The sequence below is a fragment of the Schistocerca nitens genome, chromosome 1 (genome assembly GCF_023898315.1).
Source record: "Schistocerca nitens isolate TAMUIC-IGC-003100 chromosome 1, iqSchNite1.1, whole genome shotgun sequence".
Taxonomy (NCBI): Eukaryota; Metazoa; Arthropoda; class Insecta; order Orthoptera; family Acrididae; genus Schistocerca; species Schistocerca nitens.
Genome location: NC_064614.1, coordinates 653,356,144 through 653,381,282, shown reverse-complemented (window position 1 = coordinate 653,381,282; position 25,139 = coordinate 653,356,144). Strand labels below are relative to the sequence as shown.

Genomic DNA, 25,139 nt, shown 5'->3' with positions numbered 1-25,139 from the left:
GATTTAGGTATTTGTTATACAAACACACACATCATACACTGAAGTGACAATAGTCAGGGGATACCCCCTAATATTGTGTTGGACCTTTGCTTTCCAGGCATATGAAGCAACTAGACGTGGCATGGACTCAACAGTTCGTTGGAAGCCCTCTGCAAAAATATTGAGCCATGCTGCCTTTATAGACATCCATAATTGTGAAAGTGTTGCCAGTGCAGGATTTTTGCACAAACTGACCTCTTGATTATGTCCCATAAATGTTCAGTGGGATTCGTGTTGGGTGATCTGGGTGGGCAAATCATTCACTCGAATTGTCCAGAACATTCGTCAAACCAACTGTGAACAATTGTCGCCTGGTGACATGGCGCATTATGGTCCATAAAAATTCCATCACTGTTTGGCAATATTAAGCCTGTGAATGGCTGTAAATGGTCTCTAAGAAGCCAGATATAACCATTTCCAGTCAACAACTGGTTCAGTTGGACCAGAGGATGCAGTCCATTCCATGTAAACATAGCCCACGTCATAGTGGAGCCACCACCAGCTTGCACAGTGCCTTGTTGACAACATGGGTCCATGGCTTTGTGGAGTCTGTGACATGTTCAGACCCTACTAACAGCTCTTACCAACTGAAATCTCAACTCATCTGACATGGCCACAGTTTTACAGTCATCCAGGGTCCAACCAATATGGTGGCAGGCCCATGAGTGTTGATGTAGGTGATGTCATCCTGTTAGCAAAGGCACTCGTGTTGATCATCTGCTGCCATAGCCCATTAACATCTAATTTTCCACAGTCCCCTAACAGATACTTTCATCATATGTCCTACATTGATTTCTGCTGTTACTGCATGCAGTGTTGCTTCTCTGTTAGTACTGGCCACTCTATGCAAATGTCTCTGCTCTTGTTCATTAAGAGAAAGCTGTCAGCCACTGTGTTGTCTGTGATGAGAATTAATGGCTGATATTTGATATTTTTGGCACATCTTGTCAGTTTGGATCTCAGAATATTGAATTTCCTAATGATTTCCAAAATGTAATGTCCCATGTATCTAGCTGCAACTACTATTCTGTGCTACTATTCTGTGTTCAAAGTCTGTTAATTCTTGTCATGTAGCCACAATCACATCAGAAACCTTTTCACATGAATCACCTGAATAAAAATGTCAGCTCTGCCAATTCACTGCCCTTCTGTGCCTTGTATATGTGATGATACCAGCATCTGTATATCTGCATATCACTGTCCCATGACATCTGTCACCTCAGCATGAGATCAGAAACAAGCTCAGGTTTGAAAGTAAAATTTGTCAAATGAGTTTCGAGGATGCTGAGATGTGAATGATTAAAATGAGTTATTTGTTTCTATGTGAATAATGTTAGAATAAAACATACTAAATAAACGAAGGTATTGCACAAAATTCAGAATGAAACTAGAGTATAATGAAGAAAACACAGAAATATGTGATTTATATGTAGAGGCAGACATCAATTGCAGACAGCCAGGACATGTGCTTCAAGCCTCTGAAGGAAAGAAAATCCACTAAGTCTATGCAGAATGTTCTTAAGGACAAAGAACTCTGAAAAGATCTAAAATAATTTTCTTTGATAAGATGAAGGAAAATACGAAAATCATACACATAAGGAACTGAAAATTAAGCATTGTAAAATTGGAAACTAAGGACATTCACAAAATGTGAAGATGGTTAAAAAATAACAGGCTGTCAAGGAAGCATCAAGCAGGGGTGATTTCTTTTGGAAAACTTCAATAAGGATAATGATGGCTCTAGCAACCACCCATACAGTTTCTGAACTAGATTTGGTTGATATGTGAAGAGACTTGAGGTTGCATTTGTTATCAACTTTAAAGTATTTCTTGTTTGTTCCAAGACTAATTTAGAATGAAATGTATGTAACTGCTGCAGGTATACTTTTTGTAGATTATTTCCTGAAGCAGTATTTGTATTTTTCCTTGCACATCACAGTTGTTAAGCATGGCTATTCAATGATGAACTCAGTAGCTTTCACAACTCTGTTGCTCAATAATGGATAAATGATACAATTTCCTCTTTGATTGACATCGTACAACGAGCAGTCACATTTTGAGCTAATAACATCAGATTACTTGACAGTGGCACTGTACTTACAGTGTTCATTGAAGTTGTATTGTACCACACATCTACTGCCTCTTTTTAATATTTAAGATAGTAATTTTCTTGTCTCATAGATTCTCATTATGTTTAAGATATTCTACAAATGTAACAGCACTCACTTTTTCTCTGTAACAAGACTTGTTTTGTGTTTTAGGATGTTCAACTGACTGCTTCAAATGATGACCAGTATTTTGTTTATGAAGATGTTCTCTATCAGGTATTGTTTACACATAAATTTATAGTATCTTTTTTATCTGTTTCTTCAGTTGTCAAGCTTGATTTTCCCCATTGACTGTTCTAGCACAACTTTAAAGTAATAGATGTCTTACGTTAACTACATTTGGAACAACTACCAGCCATAGCTGTATGTAGATTTTTGCTGGTGTGTGGAGCTGAGCAGGCATTTTGAAGCTCCAGCTCAACAAAATTTTTGAGATGCCAGACACATACATTTAATTTCCACTTTAATTTGTACTATGTTTTAATAGAGTCCCAATTTCTGCTTTACATATACACTGAATAGACAAATTTTATGAATCCAAAACAAAAGTTTCAAATACATTAAGTGTAATCACAATTGAAAATATGAACAACTATCAGCTGTATAATGGAATGAAGACAGTGAAAATTTGTATCGAACTGGGACTTGAACCCGGATTTCCCGCTTATCACGAACAGTCATCTTTCCATTGTACTGTCAATGCATGATGCATGACCAGACCCAACCTTCCATATGTCATCTGCCATGCATCTACAACCTGTACTCATACATCCATTATGTATATTCCCTTACAAGTGAAACATATTACTTGAAAATCATTTGCGTGGTGTCGGCAGATATTGCAGTGTCTTTGTTATAATCATAACCCAAAGTTCCCTCCAGACATGCATGCATGTCCAAAGGAACAGGCACTGCAGTGGTTACATTAAGTGTAATTGCAATTGTGAATATGGTAACCATCAGCTGTAGAATGGAATGATGATAATGAAAATTTGTGCCAGACCAGTACTCGGAGCAGGATTTCCCACTTATTTTGAGTGGTCATCTTACCATTTGGCTATCTGTGTGTGACTCCCACCCAAACCCAAATTTCTGTACGTCATCAACCATGCATCTACAACCCATACTTGTACGTCATGCATGTCCAAAGGAACTTTGGGTCATAGTTCAGAATAACACAGGATTTGCAATATCATATTTATCTGTCAACACTGGGTAAAATAGCTTTCAGGTAATATGTTTCACCTGTATGGGAATATACAAGGATTGACTGAAGCCTCCACCTTCATAACTCTTAAACAGTTGGCAGCAATGGTATGCGGCAGGTACTGGCTTATTCCATATCCTCTTCTCTACAGCTCCAGTTGGCAGGAAGCCCTAGTGTTGAACGGTTGTTTTGTTACAGTATGGAACCCTGCACAGACAGTCAGGCAATGCGATTTAAGCAAAGTGCAGTCATTGAATTCTTGACAGCAGAAGGTGTCACCCCAAAGGATATTCATCAGAGAATGAAAGCAGTTTATGGTGATTGTGTTGATTTGAGTACTGTGTGTTGTTGGGCGAATAAGTTTAAAGATGTTGAGGTGGGAACAACTGACCTGCATGACAAACAAAGAGTTGGACATCCTGTGATAGCAACCACCGAGTTTCACAAGCAAAATGTTGACAGATTGATTCAGGATGATCATTGTATCACTCAGAGAGAAATTGCAAGCACAATCAGCATTTCATAAGAATGTGTGGGTCACGTTATTGCTTTGATTGGCTATTGGAAGATCTGTGCATGATGGGTACCCCAGATGCTGACTCCTGAAATGAAAGCACACAGACACGGATTTTGTCAGGAACTCCTCTTGCATTACAAGAATGAAGGTGATGCCTTTCTCCATTCAGTTATGACAGGAGATAAAACATGGGTATCCCATTATGACCCGGAGATGAAACATCAGGCTACGGAATATCGACACAAAGATTTGTCCCAGAAAAAGAAATTCAAGATGCAGCCCTCAGCTGGAAAAATCACAGCAACAGTGTTCTGGGATGCAGATAGTGTTATCCATGTTGATTTCCTTGATTCTGAAACAACAATAAATTCAGAGTTTTACATCACAATTCTGTGAACTCTGAAACAGTGGCTAACAGGGATCCAAAATGAAAAGGGAAATGTTTTCCTGCAGCATGACAATGCCAAACCAGACACTTCACATGCCACCACTGCAGAACTTCACAGACTGAATCTCACCACTGTACGGCATCCTCCATATGGTCCAGATTTAGCACCGTCTGACTTCCATCAGTTCCTGATAGTGAAAGATGATCTGTGGGGACATTATTATGCTTCTGATGAACACGTAACTGTGACACTGTGGTTGCAGAAACAGAGTGTTGACTTCTTCTGTGGCAGTTTCTGAAAACTTGTTCATCATTGGTAGTAGTGTATCCTATTGGCTGGTGATTATGTGGAAAACTGAATATTGGTAATTAAAGATCACATTCTAAGGATTATTTCTGCATTTTATTTATTAAAATATTCCCATCCAAACACAATTATTGAAGGTGGAAGCATTACTTTTCATTCAACCCTTGCACATAATGGAAATCCTGTTTCAAGTCCTGGTCTGGCACAAACTTTCGCTGTCATCATTTAATTATACAGCTGGTGGTTGCCCATATTTGCAATTGTGATTACACTTAATGTATTCCATAACAATTGTAGTCACCGAAATGTCTGTTCCCTTAGATGTGCGTGCATATCCAAAGGAGCTTTGGGCCGTAATTCAGAATAACACAGGCACTGCAATATCATAAAAGTTTCAAAATTCGAAGAGAGATAGCAATAACGTCCTCATTCATGCATTAAATCTTTATAGATAGCAACAATAATCAAAGCTAGAAATATACCTATAGGCATGGTATTTATATTCTGTGTAACAGTAAAATAAATGAAAATAAAATAAATTAGCTAATGTTTACTGTGTCTCAGAGAAACAGAAATCATAGTTAGCCCTGATAGATCTCAAAGTGCATATAAAGAATAAAGGGAAAGAATTGCCTACGAGATTCCAATAAAACAGTGGTTAGAAAATCTGCCATGCTGATGGGTGCACAGGATTGCCACACAGGAAGTATACATATAAGGTTCAACACCTGTTTGTGAAAATACAAGAGGAGGTTGTACTAGTCTTTCTAAGGAATTGTAATGCTGAATAGATTTGTAGCAACCAAAACGAATGGTATAGCACAGATTAGATACATGGAGGGGGAAAAAAATCTTACAATTATGTTACTGTACATGATACCTCACTTTAAGAATTCTGTGTAGTATGAAGCCCAATCAAAACCTATAAATGTTATGTCATGGAATAATATACAATGTGACCATGTTCCTGGAGCATCTCCCTTAAAATGCTTTTTATAAAAGGACTATGCTGTACAAATTACTGATCAGTCAGGTATCACCTATCTGGTAGGTGACATATTCAGGCAAATGAGTGGCCCAGAGAAGCAGCAGTACCAGTTATTCTTTGAAGGAGCCTTGCATGTTCCTTACCACAGGTGGTTGAGTAATGACCTGCTGAAATATATCATGTGGAATTGCCCAAAAGAGGCACAGTATGTCATGCTCTAAAACATCCTAGATGTAATGATTGTTGTTAAAATTACTCTCAATATGCAGGAGCCAGGATCGTATGTTGTATTAAATAGTGCCGGAAATTGTAATTTATCTGCTGTATCACTTAATAAGGCAAGCGGTAAGATGTGGTCACCACAGAAATATCTAACAATTATGGCCATCTCCACAGATTTAGACGAAATAGTGCTTATTACAGTGTGAGATGTTTGTGGTTTCTGAACAGTGAGAGCTGACACTGTGGTAAGCAGGTCACTAGTATATTCTCCAAAAAATTGTTTTGAATCATCAGTACATCACACTCCACGTACACTGCAGTATTGCTACAAAAAGCCAGAACTATTTACAAAGCTGTACATTCCTTTATGACCATGCAGACAATATTGTAATCATTTCATGCTGTGCTCATATTTTATTCTGAAACAATCTCTCATCATTATCCACTTATCCCACATACTGATCATTGTTTTGCCAACTAAAATTTCATGGCATGACTGTCTCATTTCCTGATAACTTCAGTTCTGCCCGGTTTACATTCACTCGCATGTTGATATTGCTTCCTTGAATGTAATCAGGATAGACTGGCACTCTCTTTCATACTTGATAGCTCTTTACTGGTTGAGTGTAGGGTAATTGTGAGCTTTTTGGTCACACAAGAGAAGGCTTGGATGGGTCCACATGCACATCATCTCCCAGCAATTACTCATAGCTCTAAAGCACTTCTTCATATTTTTTGAGGTTGTATTCATTCTGGGCATTTGCGAGTTCCACAAAGTTTAGGGTATTTGACTTCTGTAATGTTTACCATATGACTAACCAGCAGTGGTTGCTTCTTCCTGTTAATGTATAACTTGACTCATTCCACAGCCATGAAGGCTCTCCTTCATAATGCAGTCAACAGCACACAGTGTGTGACTGAATGAATGCATGAATGACCATGCCATTCACAGAACTCCAACATCTATACCTTGATCAAAATAACAAAGTGATTGACAGTTGAGCTTAGGAGGGAGTGATGGTGTTGGTTCTTGCTTGTCCTTGCATACAAAACAGTGTGGCAGAAGCAGCTGGTCATCCATTCTGGATCCATTCACATGCTGTCCATTGATATGCATTGTTGGGTTTACTTAGCAAGGTGATAATACTCTTATCATGTTCCTCCTCCCTTTTGTGACTAATTTAGGATGTTTTGTCATTAAAATAAATATGCCATACAGAGAAACAATGCAAGCAATGAATGACAAGTGTTACACTATCTGCCACAGACATTGTGTGAAACTGTCCATCTTAGCTGGGCGTTTGCCTACCATGCAGCGGGCCCCAGGTTTGATTCCTGGCTGGGTTAAAGATTTTCTCTGCTCGTGAACTGGGTGTTGTATTGTCCTCTTCATCATTTCACCATCATCTACAAGCAAGTCACCCGGTGTGGAGTCACCTGAAATAAGACTTGCAGCTGAACTTCCCTGGATGGATCTCTTGGCCATCAGTCCACATGATCATTTCATTTTGGTGTGTGAAAACTACAGTGAATAGAACCAAAGCCATGACTGTGCTCATTCTCTGCTTGGTTGTGATTGTTGCTATGGAGTCTGTCTTGTTAATAACTAGCTAACAATCATTTTGTTAGTCTATTCCATCTATAATGGATTACTTGAACATTAAAATGTGAAACTATTATGTAAATTAACATGCTAACACTACGTCAGATTAAAATTATTTCTTACATAAACATCCGGAACATTAAGACTTTTGTTCACAATATACTGATAGCTTTATGGTGATGCAGGTCAATTGTAGGTGGAATATGTACAGTGAAATGACTAAAGGTACCCACAACATGTACAGAGAAGTTGATGGGCGGTGGATAGTCACATAAACAAGAAATAGAACATTGTACTCTAGTCCTCAAAGTTACATCTTCAGGGCATCAAAAAAGCACATACTTTTGATGTTTGATATCCATTGCAGCAGTAATACACTAATGTCAGCATGATTTCTTATTTGTAAATCACAATTTGCCATCAGTAACAGGGAAAATATAGACTCATGCATAAACTTGATAAACATAGAAATCATGTGAATAATTTATTTTTACATCTACAGCTACATTAGAAGCACAACAAATGATTTCTATCAAATGATTGTTTTTAAAATCTACTCTGTGTATTTTATCCATGAATGCTGGAGGTACATCAGCAGCCAAAGAATAACAGTTACACAATGAGTGCAGAAGATAACAAATGTGATGTATTGTGTATTCAAGAAAATACACAAAGATGCCTTACAGTGACATGTAAAACTTCCAGGAATGTTTCCAATGACTGAAAACCACATAGTCAGTAAGGAAATGCTTCCTTAATGTATCTCAGTATGGAAATGCTTCCTTAATGTAGCTAGACCTTTTTTATGCAGTATTTGCCACAAGGAAACAAATGGCATTGAGATCGTATCCGTAGAGCTCAGCAACATTGTAGTTACATCCTTTTATCAACTTGCAAATGATGAGTTATGCTTCACTCCACATGCATATTTTAATTTAAATAATAGCTCTGTTGTGATGGGTAATTTTAACTGCCAGTGTATCATATGAGTTTATACTTGGGATGACAAAAATGGAGAGTCTCTGTTATCTTCAGCTAAAATCCAAATCCTATTCCCTATTCATGACCATAAGTTGTCACCTTCAGAGAATTTATAAACCATATTTACTCTTTGCAAGACAATACATAGCACAAGTGCACTCAAAGTCTGTATGTAGACCTGTGCCAATACTCGTGACATAGTCGAATTATGTTGATAATAAAAGAAGTAAATTTCCTGAATGTGTCTATACAGATTGTGAATATTTTGTTAGTAAAACTACTTAGATTGCTTAATATATATTTTTATTTGCAACTTTTTTTTTTATCACCAGACCAAAACTGAGAGCTTATAAAACCAGGTTCTGTATCAATATCAATAAAACCTAATGCAAGAGGGCTTGTTACCTTACCAGAAGGGAGCTCCTTGGCAAAATTTGCTGTTGAGAAATTGCACCACTGCACCTGCTTAAGATGCCTCAAGCTACCTCTCAATCAGGACCAGCTGGTTACTAAAACCAGGATCATTTTGAAACATGGGATACAAGACACTTGACCAGGGATGCACAACAAACCAACTCTGGTCCATACAAATACTGGACATCTGGCCAGGCTCCTCATCATGTCGGCAGGTTGTTGAGTTGCCATCTGCTGTAGTGTTGGCGTCTACTGTGGTGGCACTAATGCTCCACTGTCATTTAAGAGGAACAGAAACAGCAGTTAAGATGGCACCAAGTGTAAATTGCGAGTATGTTATTTCCCAGGATTAATTCAATAGGAATAACAAAAAATGTGAATCATGTAAGAAATTTTATATATATTGTGATCATGAGTGTATTGCTTGTTTCATTATAAAAATGTTTCTGAAAGAAGAATTAGTGCGGCACAAAACTGTGAAAATGAAATGCACATAAAGCAAGCACACAAGACTGCAGTCATTGCATTGTTGTTAGAAGAGTTTCATGCTTCAAAATATAAATCTGACAGTCTCAAGAAACAAAACAGTGGATGTAACAATATTATGACAAGGAAAATTGCTACTCACCATATTGCGGAGATGCTGAGTCGCAGATAGGCACAACAGAAAGACTCTCAAAATTAAAGCTTTCAGCCATTGAGGCCTTCGTCAACAATACACGCACATGTGCGCACCCACACACACACACACACACACACACACACACACACACACATACAACTGCAGTCTCATTCAACTGAAGCCCCACTGCAAGCAGCAGGAGGGGGCTGGGGCAAGGAGAGGAAAGAATAGTATGATGGGGGTGGCGGACAGTGAAGTGCTGCAGGTTAGATGGTGCGCAGCAGAGAGGTGGGGGGGGGGGGGGGGGGAGTAGTGGAAAAGGAGAGAAATAAAAAGACTGGGTGTGATGGTGGAGTGACAGCTGTGTAGTGCTGGAGTGGGAACAGGGAAGGGGCTGGATGAGTGAGAGCACTGATTAATGTAAGTTAAGGCCAGGAAGGTTACAGGAATGTAGGATGTATTGCAGGAAAAGTTGCGCAATTGAGAAAAGCTGGTGTTGTTGGGAAGGAACCATATGGCACAGGCTGTGAGGCAGCAATTGAAATGATGGATATCATGTTTGGCACCATGTTCAACAACAGGGTGGTCCACTTGTTTCTTGGTGACAGTTTGTCGGTGGCCATTCATGCGGACAGACAGCATAGAATGCAGCACAGTGGTTGCAGATTAGCATGTAGATCACGAATGGTTTCACAGGTAGCCCTTCCTTTGATGGGATAGATTATGTTAGTGACAGTAGTGGAGTAGGTGGTGGTGGGAGGATGTGTGGGACAGGTCTTTCATCTAGCCCTATTACAGAGGTATGAGCCATGAGGTAAGGGATTGGGAACAGGAGTTGTGTAAGGATGTATCAGTATATTGTGTAGGTTCAGTGGATGGTGGAATACCACTGTGGGAGGGGTGGGATGGATAGTGGGCATGACGAGAGGTTATCAAAACCCTGGCAGAGAATGTAATTCAGTTGCTCCACTCCTGGGTGGTACTGAGTTACGAGGGGAATGCTTCTCTGTGGCCAGACGTTGGGACTTTGGGAGGTGGTGGGAGACTGGAAAGTTAAGGCACAGGAGATTTGTTTTTGTACAAGGTTGGGAGGATAATTATGATCAGTGAAGGCTTTATAGTGAGACCCTCGGTATGTGTCGAGAGGGGCTGCTCATGAGTGCAGATGTGATGACCACAGGTGGCAAGGCTGTACAGAAGGGACTTCTTGGTATAGAAATGGTCGTAACTGTCAAAATGGAGGTGTTGCTGGTGGTTAGTAGGTTTGATATGGACAGAGTATTTGATGTAGCCACCTTGGAGGTGGAGGTTAACATCTAGGAAGGTGGCTTGTTGGGTTGAGAAGGATCAGGTGAAGCTAAAGGGGGAGAATGATATCTTTGCTATATAATTTATTCTTTACTTTGATTATTGTGGCTTCTCCCAAATTTTGGTGAGTTTTCACCTTTTGCTATCACTGACTCCCTCAGATTTCACTTTGTTTCCCCCTTTTGCATCCATTTCATCCTTTTCATTAATTTTCCCACGTATTTGGGTGTTTTTTGGCGAAATTTTTCAGACATAATTCTGCATTATATATTATTTATGTAATTTTTTGCATTGTTTCCACCAAAATGGATCCTTGCTTCTTCCATCGGTGTCAGTACAGAAAAGTTTCCTTATCCTTAGCCAGATACCAGTCCCACATATTCTTCCTGTGTTGTTGCTTGGTTCATTGAACCCCACTCCCCTAATGGCTGCCACTCCTCCTTCCATAGTGACCTCCACCTGTTCACATTCTGCCAATCCTGCAAAACCATATTAACCAAGCCCAAACCTCCTTGCAGTACCTTCTCTCCATCCACAAAATTCTCCTGCTATGCAGTTAGAAATTCCTGGAACCCATAACACACATTGAAACTCTTTCCCCACAGTAACTTGAGCAATATGCACAATGCCACCTCAAAAAGCTCTCCATCCTGTTCACCTCCTGTTCACACCTTGGAGTACCACTGTCCAGCATCTCTACAACAACCTCCGAACCTCCCTCACGTCCCCTCATAGCTGACAAACCCTGTCTCGCAGACCTGCCACAATTACCCCACCCTCCAAAACTCTGTCCCACCACCACACAGAACCAAGAACCTAAACAGACCCAAACACAGTCATGAACATTTCGTCCAGAAGCTTAGCCCCACAGAAATAACAGTCCTTTCCGAACGCCTCACCTTTTTCCCCACTCCCAAATTCAATCATACAGGACTTGTTTAAGACTTTTTCTCCTTCTTCCATTCCCTACAGTGCAAACACTTTTTCGCCACCAACCCTACCAGTCAGACTCAACCAAAGACCAATATTGAACCTTGCTTAACTCAGTTCACTTCTCCATCCAGTTGTCATTCACCCCCTGTTAATTTTCCAGAATTTCCTAACCTCACACCTTTCCTCACCATCATTCCCCAAATCTCTCAGCATACAAACTAACCTTACATCCACAGAAAGAACTGCAGTCCATCATCTAAAAACTGATCTGAACCTTACAATCCTACCTGCTGACAAAGGCTCCACCATTGTTGTCTTTAACCACAAAGATTACCTGGCAGAAAGACTCCACAAGCTGTCAGATACTTCCACCTACAAACCTTGCCACAGTGACACCATTCCAGAAACCCAGCAGGATCTCCAGTCACTAATCAAATCCTTAGGCTCATCCCAGAACCTCTTCCGGGAGTGCATCTCTCTACCACTCCCTGCATTCCTACCTTCTAGATGCTTCCCAAAGTCCATAAACCTAACCACCCAGGATTCCCCATTGTGGCCAGTTACTGTGCCCCCACTGAGAGAATCTCTACTCTCATGGACCAACACCTACAACCTATTACCCAGTACCTACTCTCCTATATAAAAGATACCAACCATTTCCTCCACCGACTTTTCACATTTCCTGTCCCTTTACCACATGGTACCCTGCTCATCACTATTGATACCACAAACAGCCTAGGCACCTGTGGTCATCACATATGCAGTCATGAGCAGTCCCTCTTGAAATATATCAAGGGTCTCACTGTAGCCTTCACTGACAGTAATTAACATCTCAACCTTGTATAAAAACAAATCTCCTGTGCCTTATCTTTCCAGTCTCCCACCATCCTCCAAAGTCCCACCGCCCAGTCGCAGAGGAGCATTCCCCTCATAACTTAGTACCACCTAGGACTGGAGCAACTGAATTACATTCTCTGCCAAGGTTTTGATTACCTCTTGTCATGCCCTGAAGTGAGAAATGTCCTGCCCACTATCCTTCCCACCCCTCTCACAGTGGTATTCTGCCATCCACCAGACCTACACAATATACTGATGCATCCTTACACAATCCCTGCTCCAAATTCCTTACCTCTTGACGCATACCCCTTTAATAGACCCAGATGCCAAGATCTGTCCCATATATCCTCCTACCACCACCTACTCCAGTCCGGTCTCTAACATCACCTATCCCACCAAAGGCAGGGCTACCTGTGAAACCAGTTATGTGATCTACATGCTAAGCTGCAACCACTGTGCTGCATTCTATGTAGGCATGACAACCAACAAGCTGCCTGCCCACAAGAATGGCCACCGACAAACTGTGGCCAAGAAACAAGTGGACCACCCTGTTACTTAACACACTGCCAAACATGATATCCTTTCCACATAAAAGTTTTCTGGGTTTGGTACCGCGACATAATGTAAAAGCTACTGCTGCTATAGAAAAGCCAACGTTTCGGCCACGATTGCAGCGGCCTTCTTCTGGGTCTAATGGTGCGTTCTAGCTATGCAGTGTCTTTTATATTTTGTTGTTAGTGTTCATTGCGCATGCCATTACATCATAATTTTAAAAAGGTAGTTGGTTTACTGGTCACTTATGGAAGAAGGAGAGGGAACTTTATTTTAATAGGTTATTGCGGTGGAGTAGTTTTTACATTATCACGTGGTACCAAACCCAGAAAACTTTTATGTCGACTGACTCTGGCCGCGGAAGCCTACGCAATTATATGATATCCTTTAATTCAGTTGCTGCTTCATAGCTTGTGCCATGTGGATCCTTCCCACCAGCACCAGTTTTTCTCAATTGCGCAGGTGGGAACTTTCCCTGCAATACATCCTACATTCCTGTAAACCTCCTGGCCTCGACTTACATTAATCAGTGCTCTTGCCCATCCAGCCCCTTCCCTGTTCCCATTCCAGCACTACACAGCCGTCATTTCACCATCACACCCAGTCTTTTTATTTCTCTCTTTTTCCGCTATCCCCCCCCCCCTTCCCCACCTCTCCCCTGCCCGCCATCTAACATTCAGCACTTCACTATCTGCTACCCCCACCAGACTATCCCTTCCCCTCCCCACCCGAGACTCCTCCTTACCCCCACCAATTCACTGTTCCCATCACGCACTGGTGCTGCTGCTCACAGTGGGGTTTCAGTTACCTGAGACTGTAGTCGTGTGTGTGTATGTTTGTGTTTGTGTGTGTGTGTGTGTGTGTGTGTGTGTGTGTGTGTGTGTGTGTTGTTGCTGAAGGCCTTGATGGCCAAAAGCTTTAATTGTGAGAGTGTTTTTATTGTGCTTGACTGCAACTCTGTATCTCGGCTATATGGTGAGTAGCAACTTTCCTTTTTATAATATTGTTACATTCCATCTTAGATTTTCCATTGTTTGTTTGATAACAGTGAATATGATAAAAGAAACAATGAACTATTGTTAGATACTACTGATACTAACTATTGGGGTAACAAATATGATGGAATGAGTAAAATTGCACAAAAACCTTTGAAATCGGTATTGTATGTGTGAAGTGTAAGTTTAAATTTCACTTTTGATGTGTAAAGATAGACTCCTCTTTGAAGGGAAATGAGAACTATAGAAAAACATGGAAGTGTGATATGTGTACTGATATATGAAATAAGTCAGCAATTATTCCACTAACAAACAGATCCCGAGAGTCACTGACTAATTTTGTAGCACTCAAGTCAGTCAGGAAAAAAAATGAACTGTGATGGTGAAAGTAAACGCAATGAGTCTAATGATAATGTTTGCGTTGAAACAAAAAGATATTAATGGATGGTTGCAGAAAAAAGTTCTTACTGTACGCAGACAGCCAGGGGAAAAGCCTCTCAGCTCCCCTTCATGATGCTCTACATAAAGAGTATTCTGTTTTCACAAAAGTTCAGTCTGGAGTAATACTAAATGTTGTAGCTGAAAACCTAGTAATAGAAACAAATAATCTGAAAAAAAGATGATCACATTGTAATTATAGGCAGTGCCAACAACGTCTACAAAAACGAGAGCAAGACAGCATTCGGAACTTACAGGAAGTTATTGCCTAAACTGTACAACACAAATGTCACCTTAATAAACATACCGGTGTGGCACGATCTCCTTGAGCAGTCATGTGTGAACAGAGATACTGAGCACTACAACTCTGAACTAAAGGAGTTGTGTAAAAAATTTAATCAAGTTCACCTACTAGATATGAGGAAAATAAAGTGTGAACAACATACCAGACATGGACTCCACTTAAACAGAAAGGGAAGGCTCAAATTAGTGAACCAGGTAGTGGAACTTTGAAGTGAACTGATAAAACCAGGGACCCTATCATCCTAGACTACAGTCAACAGGATTTTTTTATACAAAAGAAGCAACACGAAAATGTAGAATTAAACAACACCAGCCATTCGAAAGCAGTAACCAGCTCATCACCAGGAGCCCGTCCAACACCATCTCTAACGAGAAGTGACAGGGGTGGAAGAGCTGATATTCACAGTGACAATTTTTTTTATGGGATCAGTGCAACAAGAAACATCACAAGATTCTGGTCAGTTTGTAAGTAATGTGTGCACAAACATAACCTATAAGAGGGAGCCTGTCAGTAAATCAAGTACCAATCCTTATGTATTGAGGGACATCAATTTAACCCACAAACTTAAAATCTGTTATGAATGATAAATTGTGTATATTCCACCAAAATATCAGGAGTCTTGGAGATAAAGTGGAGCTTTTTGCTCTCAACATACATGAAAATTACTTCCTAGCCTAAGTCCATTTATTGTGTTTCACAGAGTACCATGTAACGTCTGCCATGCTGATGCATCAGTTGGAGGGTTATGTCCCAGCTGATAGTTACTGCAGAGCAAATAGAGAGAAATGTGATGCTTCAGTATATGTCGAAGTGGATATATCTCATAAATCACTTAAGTATGTATTGCAAAGATTTTCATTTTGAAGCCTGCAGACCTGAAATTTTAGCTGATAATAGGTCAGTTATTATGCTGGCAATATGTAGGGCTCCCGCAAGGGAAATTTGTGTTTTATTAAAACAGCTTGAGTAAGTTTTGTTAAAAATATATTCAAAGGCTAAGCTTCTAATCATTCTGGATGACTTCAATGTAAACTTTCTTACAAACAACACCAACAGAAGAGAACTAGAATATCTGCTACAATTTCATACCCAAGTGACAGATACCAGTGTAAGCCTTCTTGACGACATCTTTATTGATAAGTTTGATAGTAGTCACAGTAGTGTAAGTTAATTTCTCTATGATCTGACTGACCATGATGGGCAGTTGCTTACACTTAATAACATATGTTTGAGCATTAAACGTAAAAAAGTTTTTAGTTCTTTCAGAACAGACGATGTGGACATTTTAGGAAATTTCAATAAGCTCTTGCAGCCAATCAAGTTGAGCCCAGTATAAAAAGAAAGAAAAGTTAATATTAAATTCAATCTATTTACAGATGAATTCATGTCCCTTTTTGAAGCAGTATTTCTAAATAACAAAAAACTGTAAAAATGAATCCCCAGGCTTGCAAAATGAAACCCTGGATTACAAAAGGGATAAAAATTTCATGTATGACAAAAGAGTGTTACACAAATCACAAATATGTTCTGATCAGGCTGCTATAAAATAAAAGAACATTATAGATGATATTGTAAAATACTGAAAAGTGTTATAAAGTGCTCTAAAACATTACATATTAAATCTAAAATAGACAACTTGAACAATAAAATAAGAACCATCTGGAATGCTATCAAAGGGGAGCTGGGGCAAAAAGATGACAGGGTTTCTAACATAGAAATAAGACATTGTGGTAGTTTGATTAAAGAAACTGATTCATTTGCACATGTCCGTAATGAGGACTTCCTAACAGCTTCCAAGAAAACCAGTTGTAAGGGCTCAGTCAATGAGACTGTGTACCTCTTGAAAGAATTTGGACTGTGCAAAATAACTCAAATGCATATAGCCCCATTTACTGTCAGTGAGGTGATAAAGTTCGTCACTAAAACGCAAACCAAAAATTCATCTGACTTTCATAACATTTCCTCTAAGTTACTTAAACATTCTCATAATGCCAATTGTATAGTACTTTGCCATACATTTAATGAAGCCTTCAACAAGGTATCATCCCAGACAATAAAGTATGCAAATGAGAAACCACTATTCAAGAAAGGGCATAAAATTGATGCTTCTAACTACCACCCGATTTCATTTTTGACACGTTTCTCCAAAATTGTTGAGAAGATTATACATAAGAGAACTGTGGAGCATCTGAACATCCACAGGGCTCTTAGCCATTGTCAGTTCAGATTCCAAGCAGGCCTGTCAACAGATGATGCTATATTTTCATTTATCAATAAATTAGCTTCAGTTAGTATATTTCAGTTAGTATATTTTATGATTTAACCAAGGCCTTCAACTGTGTGAACCATGAAATCCTCCTTTCAAAACCTGTCTATTATAATTTAAGTGGCACAATGGGAATGTGCCTTCGATCATACCTAACTGATAGAAAGCAAAGGGTATTGCTTAATCATGGAAATGGCACAATAGCCTCATCTGGTTGGGAAATGGTAAGTAGAAGAGTGTCGCAAAGCCTCTTACTCTTTCTTATTTTTATTAATGACCTTCCACACTGTACAAAAGCTACGACCAAATCTACTCTCTTTCCAGATGATACGTCTCTTTTAGTTGAAAAAACACGACAGTGACACTACAACATCTGCCAACTTTGTGTTCAATGTTCTCTATAAATGGTTCACCTGCAATGGCCTGATTTAAAATTTTAAAAAAGCCCAGTACTTTCATTTCCATGGGTCTCAGAAAGTGCTGGAGGACATAAGTCTAAGCTGTAATGATCAAGAGATTCATCAAGTATATTCTTTTAAATTTTTAGGCCTCCACATCAACAATAAATTAAATTGAATGTGCCATATTCTGGACTTGAGAAAAAGACTTAGTTCAGCAACTTATGCTCTACATATTATAGCAACAACTGCAAATACTGATTCTGTTAGGGCTCCTTACTTTGGCTATTTTCATTCATTGTTGTCATATGGCATAATGGTTTGGGGAAATCAACCTGTGGCAAACAAAGTATTTGTCACTCAGAAAAGAACAATCCGAATTCTAAGTGGAGTGAGTAGAAATCATTCATGCAGAAATCTTTTTAAAGCACACAAAATATTAACATTAATACATCCTATCCCCTATGTCCTTTTTGATTAAGAACCTACCCAAGCACAATCCTAACAGTGACTGTCATTGCTATGACACAAGATTGAAACACCAATTGCATGTGGATGGAAAAAAGTTGAGCCTAGCACAAAAAGGTGTGCACTACTGAAGCAAAAAAGTGTTTACTGCACTTCCTATGGACATAAAAAAACCTTACTTGTGGAATACCACAATTTAAAACTAAATTAAAAGAATATCTTCGAACACTCTTTTTACCCTCTTGATGAATTCTTTGACATAAACACTTCTATATTGTAAGTCAGGTATGACACATTGACTTGTAACATTTTCTGTTACCACTTTGTAACTGAATATCATGAGCTGTATCAGAATAACAATGTACTTCACTTCTAGAAAAGTTATAACTTAATATGGAGTAATTGGAACTTATTATTGTATCGTTTTATACCTCTGTTTTACTTTAGGAAGTGCCTAAGCTTGAAAATGTTAATATATTTTGTTCCTTCACACATACTGCAATTTGTATCTATTAGCATCTATAAGTAGGATACTGTTCTCATGTATAATTATGACTCCTCTTCCATACAGTTCTCTTGTATATTGGATCTACAAACATGAATAAATAAATAAATAAATAAGTAAAATAAGAATAACATGCCAAGGAGTCCAGCTGCACCACTGATTGCCCAATATCTGAGCTGGTACCCTTCCCACCACTGAACCACTGGGCACCCACCACTGACTGATGCCTCAATCCAGGCATTAATGCCTGCTGTAAAATTTGGAAATTTTCCCGACGAATCAGCTGTTCAGAGAGATTTCGGGCTTGCAGCTGGTCGTCGTAAACTTCATTGCACGATATTTCAGCTGGACAGTTGCCAACTATCTTCACATGAGCCGAACGAAGACTGACGAAGACGTTCTCCCCTCCGTCTTATATGGTGCCATCGGTATTGTCGCTGGCCGTAGCTATCAAAGTCTTCTGGCGTCTTTGTCTTGAGCAAATTTCAGAGATGATGGGATTCCACACATTATTCAATTGGTACTGCCACACATGCATTGAAGTCGCAGAGACAGAAGGACCACACTGCCCAGCGACAGCACCCTCGCTGGTGGAACTGCAAAACTCAGCTGCCATCGGTATTGTCGCTGGCCACAGCTATCAAAGTCTTCTGGCATCTTTGTCTTGAGCAAATTTCGGAGATGATGGGATTCCACACATTATTCAATTGGTAAACACTGTCACAGTTCATTAGATTTCCTGTGATGTGTATTTCAACAGATTCTTTGATAATGGATTCCCAAAAAGTTGTTGCTGTGGCCAAAATCTAAATATTGTCATTGAATAGCTGTTAGAAATACAATGTTCCGCAGCTGCAGACTTACTGGGTTGCAGTAGGCGAGTGCAACGTTGATGTTCTGTACAATGCTCTTCCACTGTTCGCGTTGTCTGGCCTATATAGGCCATACCACATTGACACAGTATTTTGTAAATTCCCGCCTTCCACAGTAACAAATCATCCTTCACCGATCCCAGCAAATCCGAGATCTTATAAGGTGGACAAAAACCACTTCCATATGAAAATTATTAAGAATCCTTGCTATTTTGAAGGAGATATTTCCAACAAAGGGAAGAAAAGTTAAGGACTTGGTTGGTGCATTCTCCTCTTTATCCACTTTCAGGTTCCTGGCTCTAGTTGAGAACGCTCTGTTAATTTGCCGGGTCAAGTATCCTTAAATGTGCAAGTTCCTTAGGCAAATTCTCTGCATCCAACACCATATGTGCCCTGTGCACAAGGGTTTTAAGTACACTCATGGTTTGGGATGGGTGATGGCAACTTGAAGAATGCAAGTACAAATCAGTGTGAGTGGGCTTACAATAAACAGAATATCCCACCAAGCTGTCACTCTTCCGTTTAACCAAAACATCCAGGAATGGAAGGCAACCATCTTTCTCTAGTTCCACAGTAAATCGAATATTCTCATGGATGGAGTTAAGATGATGAAAAAACTCCATTAACTTTTCTTCTCTGTGGGGCCACACTATGAAAGTATCATCGACGTATCTCCAAAAAACAGTTGGTTTGCAAACCACAGATTCAAGTGTTCTTTCCTCAAAATCCTCCATAAGAAGTGGTTAGCCACCAGAGGAGACAGAGGGCTGCCCATGGCAACACCGTCAGACTGTTCAAAATATTCCTGGTTAAACATAAAATAAGTTGAGGATAAAGCATGCTGAAGCAAAGCAGTGATGCCCGATTGATGATTGACCAATTAGCATCAAGGAATCCACAAGAGGTGCTTTTGTTAAAAGGTAAACTACATCAAAACTCACTAGAAGATCCAAACTACTTAAGTGGAGAGCCCCCAGTCTGTTGATAAAATCAGCAGAGTTCCGTATATGATGTGAACATTTGGCAACAAATGGTCTCAGCAAAGAAACTAGATGTTTGGCTAAATCATATGTGGGTGCATCAATATTACTCAATATAGGCTGTAAAGGCAGACCTTCTTTATGTACTTTAGGAAGACCATACAGTCTTGGTGGTAGGCTGCCATGTGGTCTTAACCACTTGATGATCTCTGGAGCTAACGAGGAAGAGTTCAAAAGTGCACACATCTTCCATTGGTACATCGTATCACTAAGTAGACTATACATCTTCTCCAAATACAACCTACGAGGTAGCAAAATTGTAGAATTACCTTTATCAGCCTTCAGCACCGATATTTCCGGATCTTCTCAAAAGTTCCATAGTGCAGTCCTTTCTTCAGCGGTTATATTACTGTGTTGGGGAGGAGCTTACAGGAGAACCCGACCAGTGTCCCTTCTTATTTCTTCAGCAGCGTCCATAAGAAGGTGACATACAGCTTGTTCAACAGCACTTATGAAACTTGTAAGAGGTACTGCACTTGGTGTAGGTGCAGAATTTAGACCTTTGCCCAAAACATCATCTAAAATCTTCTCTGTGAAATTAACAATGGAACGTCATGCAGTTATTTCCTATGGCGTCAGCTGTTGTGGCACCAAGCGATCAAATTTCGACATCTGCCGGAAACTAGCAGCCTTATATACCCAATCAAACTTGGCTGAAGTCACTCCATCCATCCAGTCCCATGATATAGGAGAAAGAAGTGCTGCAATCTTCAAGTGTAGGTGGAACAATTCTTCTGAGATGGCATCCAACCTCCATCTCGTATAACTTCCTTCACAAGGCAAGCCGCGCTATTGGACCAAAAAAGCAAGCCAACTGGCCCACATGTGGACCCTGGACACCCTAGAGTAAGACTGAGAGTGTCTAAGGCCAAGCACTGGCCAGTGAGATACAGCCTGGGAGATTTATTATAGATTTTGACTCCTGTGTGAAAGTGGGTCTATATGAAAAGTTACTAAAGCACTACTTTAGGCTGTATTGTTGTATTTCACATACAAGTTCAATGGTTATGAAACTTTGTTAAGAAGACAAAAGCACAGAGACATCATCCTTGTTCTCCATGTGAAGTCCAACTAAGGCCTTCAGCCACAGATCAAGAACTGGAGCTTCTTGTTCAAGGAAACTGAAGACTCTTACAATGATCGCTATGCTCATGATATTGTAAAGCACATGAAATGACCAGAATGCGAGGAGCCACCAGTACTGCCATACAGTGGACCAGTGACAAGATCTACATCCAGGCCATTGTAATTGGCTATAATGAGAACTTTTGAAACAGCAGGTCACAGTTTTGTAGGAGATGGAGCAATGCCACATGCAATTTGGCATAGTGGTTAGTGTCACTGGTTGGCATTCAAGTGTTTGCCATTTCAAACCAGACCACTAACAATTATTTGTTACTTAGTCTGTGTCATTTCTGGAAGGTTCTTGAAATATCGTATGCTTGTAATGTTTGTGTATTCTGGAGCAGTCAGTGTTTGCATACAGTGCTGGCTGTATGTTGGTGTTTGTAATAAACATGCTGTCCAATGATGATCCTTATTTTTGATTTGGGACTTCATTCTGGTTATAAAGTGACAATATTATGTAAGTTTCTTATGGTACAACAGGCTCATTAAATGAAATAATTCACTCAATCTGTGGTATTTAATCTTATTGCTTGAACATTTGCTGCATCACTCTCTCTTCTTCAATCATAGAATGACAATGAGACCTGTTGGGTTCTGGGTAAATGAGCAGTTCACAAATCGTGGAGATGCAACCTTATTATTGTAATCCATGGCTGACATAAATATTTGCTATGGCTATTAAGAAGGCTGAGTCTGTCTTTGAATTTGATGGATTAGAAGAAATCAGCTACTTCAAATTATGTTTTTAAACAGGTGTTTTATGAATGTTTAAATAAATACTGTAGTTGACTGTTCAGCTTCTTTTCCTGACAATGTCCACAGGGTTTGTCTCTCTTTTCCTGAAAACTCATTTTATTCATTCACTAATATCTGCATTACATACACCACTGTTTCATTTCCTTTCTTTATTTGTCCTTGCATCTTTATCATGATAGTATTGGACATGTCAAATACATTACACAGCATCTTCACAAAGGGAAGTAAGAAGAGAAAACATGTGCTCAGATTGCAACTACAGTAGGACAGAAACATTGGAAACTTGGCTGTGGCCTCTTCAGGGGAAGACTTCCAGCATTAGTATTAAGTTGTGGAAATTTGGTTGGGTTGTAGTCCAAGGAAAACACTCTTAATACTGCAAGGCTCGATATATTTCGTATCGGTAAATACAAGTGTCCACATTACAGTGAAATGAATAAGCAAGATGGTGCAAGCCATTAGGGTAAAGAGTCAAAGATCTTGTGATGGCAGAGGTATGGTGTTCATACTTGTCCACACCACACAGCGCCCCCCCTCCCCCCCCCCCCTTCCCATCAGTTCCAAATCACCAGTGCAAACCACATTCCTGGGTTGTCCTCAGATAGCAGGGCAGGGTTGATAAGCGGCCTGATGCTGGCAACAAGGGCACAGTTAGTTCTGTATCTGAGTCCCTCGTATCACTGGTATGATGTGGATGCTGTAGCGGCATGGTCGATGCAGACGTCAGTGCGTAGGGTGCAAGCAAGCAATCTATCAGAGCGGATAAGAATGGCACTGAAGCACTAGGAAATGATGCTGTAAAACTGTCCGAATGAATGTTCATGGCGCAGAAGTCTGATGCGGAATGCAGAAGGCATGGTCGACACCATGTGAGAAGCAAGTGGGTGAACGGCTGCAGCCGAAAGCCCTGAAAGTTTACTTACAGTAGGGCAGGGGGGCTGTAAGAGCAGATGTGCAAGGAGGAGCACAGTTAAATGTTTCATCAGGCTGTCAACATGACGAACTGGGGCATGTTAGGAGGTGCAGAAACCATAGTTAGTATCGCTATGCAGCACATTTTTTACATCAGGTGCGAGCCTGTAAATTGCACTGAGGGCCCAAACGGCCACAAGTGAAAGAAACGTACATGGAAATGTTTGTGATATACAGTAGGGCGTTGTCCGCTTAGTAAACCAACGAAGTGATAAAGCACACAGGCATCGCAGGTGCATGATCAGTACACAGTAAGTCTCCCCTTACCCATGTTCCTGGGTGACTTTCCCTTTTCCTAGACCTCTCCAGTCCTTTTCCTTCACCTTCTTCCCTTCCCTTCAACCCTTCTGCCTGAAGAAGGAGCCACTGGCTCCAAAAGCTTTCCAGTTACAACAGTCTTTTATTTTTGTGTTCTGCCATCACTTAGTGAGTAGGTTTTTTATCTATCCAATTAAATAATTTTATTAATAATTGATTGTTCCCATTGTTATATATTCAGTTCAGTTTTATCTAGCAAAAAGTAAATTTGGTTATGCTTCACTTGTACTGCTAGCAACCACCATATAACTCGATTGCTATAGAGTATGCATGTTGGGTATGGAAGGTAAGGAAACAAATACAATGGCATGCAAATGGTCCATTTATTGGAATGAAATCTACCTACTACAGGGTTGTTATGCAACAAATTAGTATACCAGAATGCCAATGGCAACACGTTGATTGGAAATTACAAAAATACGCAGAGATGGATAAATGCATGTGATGGACCAGCTATCATGTCCAGGCCATATATATCTCCCAACTGAAGCAGTTGGAATGGGCATACATAAAAAGTTCACTCTCTCAGGATGGGAAACAAAACCCATGTCCTACAGGGAACATATGCTAAAACTTACATCTATACACATGGAACACTTAGTATAATATTTTGATCCCAGTGTTATTAGATGGAGGACATGTTTACTTAAAATTTACATCTATACAAAGAAAGCAGAGTGCATCATTCTGATCCTAGCAACACCAAATGGTTCATAGCATGGATGTCTGTCTGGGATAGCAGGCTAGACACACAATCCATTAAATTTTATTTGACGTTTGGCCACCATTACAGGAAGAGCACAATAGTTATCTCTACACATTTAAAGGGGTGCAGAGTCTGCACACTGTAGGAGCATACACATTACATCTTTTTACAGGTGCCGGACTGCTGTCCTGGTAATATTAATGTTGTTGGTAATCGAGAAGCAAAGCCCAATGTCACACCTGGAATAACTTCTTGGTAAGGAAGCATTGGATGCCCAGTTATTTGGAAGAGGTGGGTTCATTGGTTCTCCATGATAGTGTAAGCAGCCTGCAGTGTTCATGCTGTGTAATCAGACAAAGCCAACTTACCAGTATGTGGTCCTCTGAATGCTCCTACACTTATCTGGGAACACTGCATGGCAAGCCATTAAGTTCTGTTGTGCTATTAGTGCACAAATTACTCAGAAACAGGCTCCAAGGTGTCAGGTTTCACTTATTCAGTGTCCATGTGGGAAGTGGGGGTAAAGGCTTCTGGCCATCCTTTCTGCACAGAAAAGCCTGCCTATTGCAAAGATGTTGCTGGTGAGATAATCCATGTTGCATACCTAAATGGTTTGTTGCATGCCCACATGTCGTCTGCTGTAGCAAAGTGCCAAATTGTGAACACTGGGCAGCACCACAATGCCTCACAGGTTCTTGCAGAAATATAGCAATTAGGTGAGAGTATTTTTCCCTCCTCACACAATGACAGTGTTCTGAACTTCTTGGCATCTCCATCAGTCACGTAATTACGAGAACTTTGTTACCATGAAGGCAGGTTTATTCTGAAAACACAGTAATAATAAAATTGTAGTCCCAGTGCCACCAGTATTAGGAATACTTGTATTTACACAGCAAATCAAAATATCCAGAACAATCCAACATTTTGCCAACAAGGAAGTTCTTTAA

General features: G+C 40.0%; 1 protein-coding gene across 1 annotated transcript in view; it reads left to right on the top strand.

Annotated features, from left to right (window-relative positions):
* The window catches only part of LOC126236673 (TBC1 domain family member 19), a 169,122-nt gene that overhangs the window by 107,379 nt on the left and 36,604 nt on the right, over positions 1–25,139 (top strand). Inside the window, exon 9 of the mRNA XM_049946160.1 lies at positions 2,301–2,363. Coding sequence (XP_049802117.1) covers positions 2,301–2,363 — 63 coding nt within the window. The remainder of the gene's footprint in view (positions 1–2,300; positions 2,364–25,139) is intronic.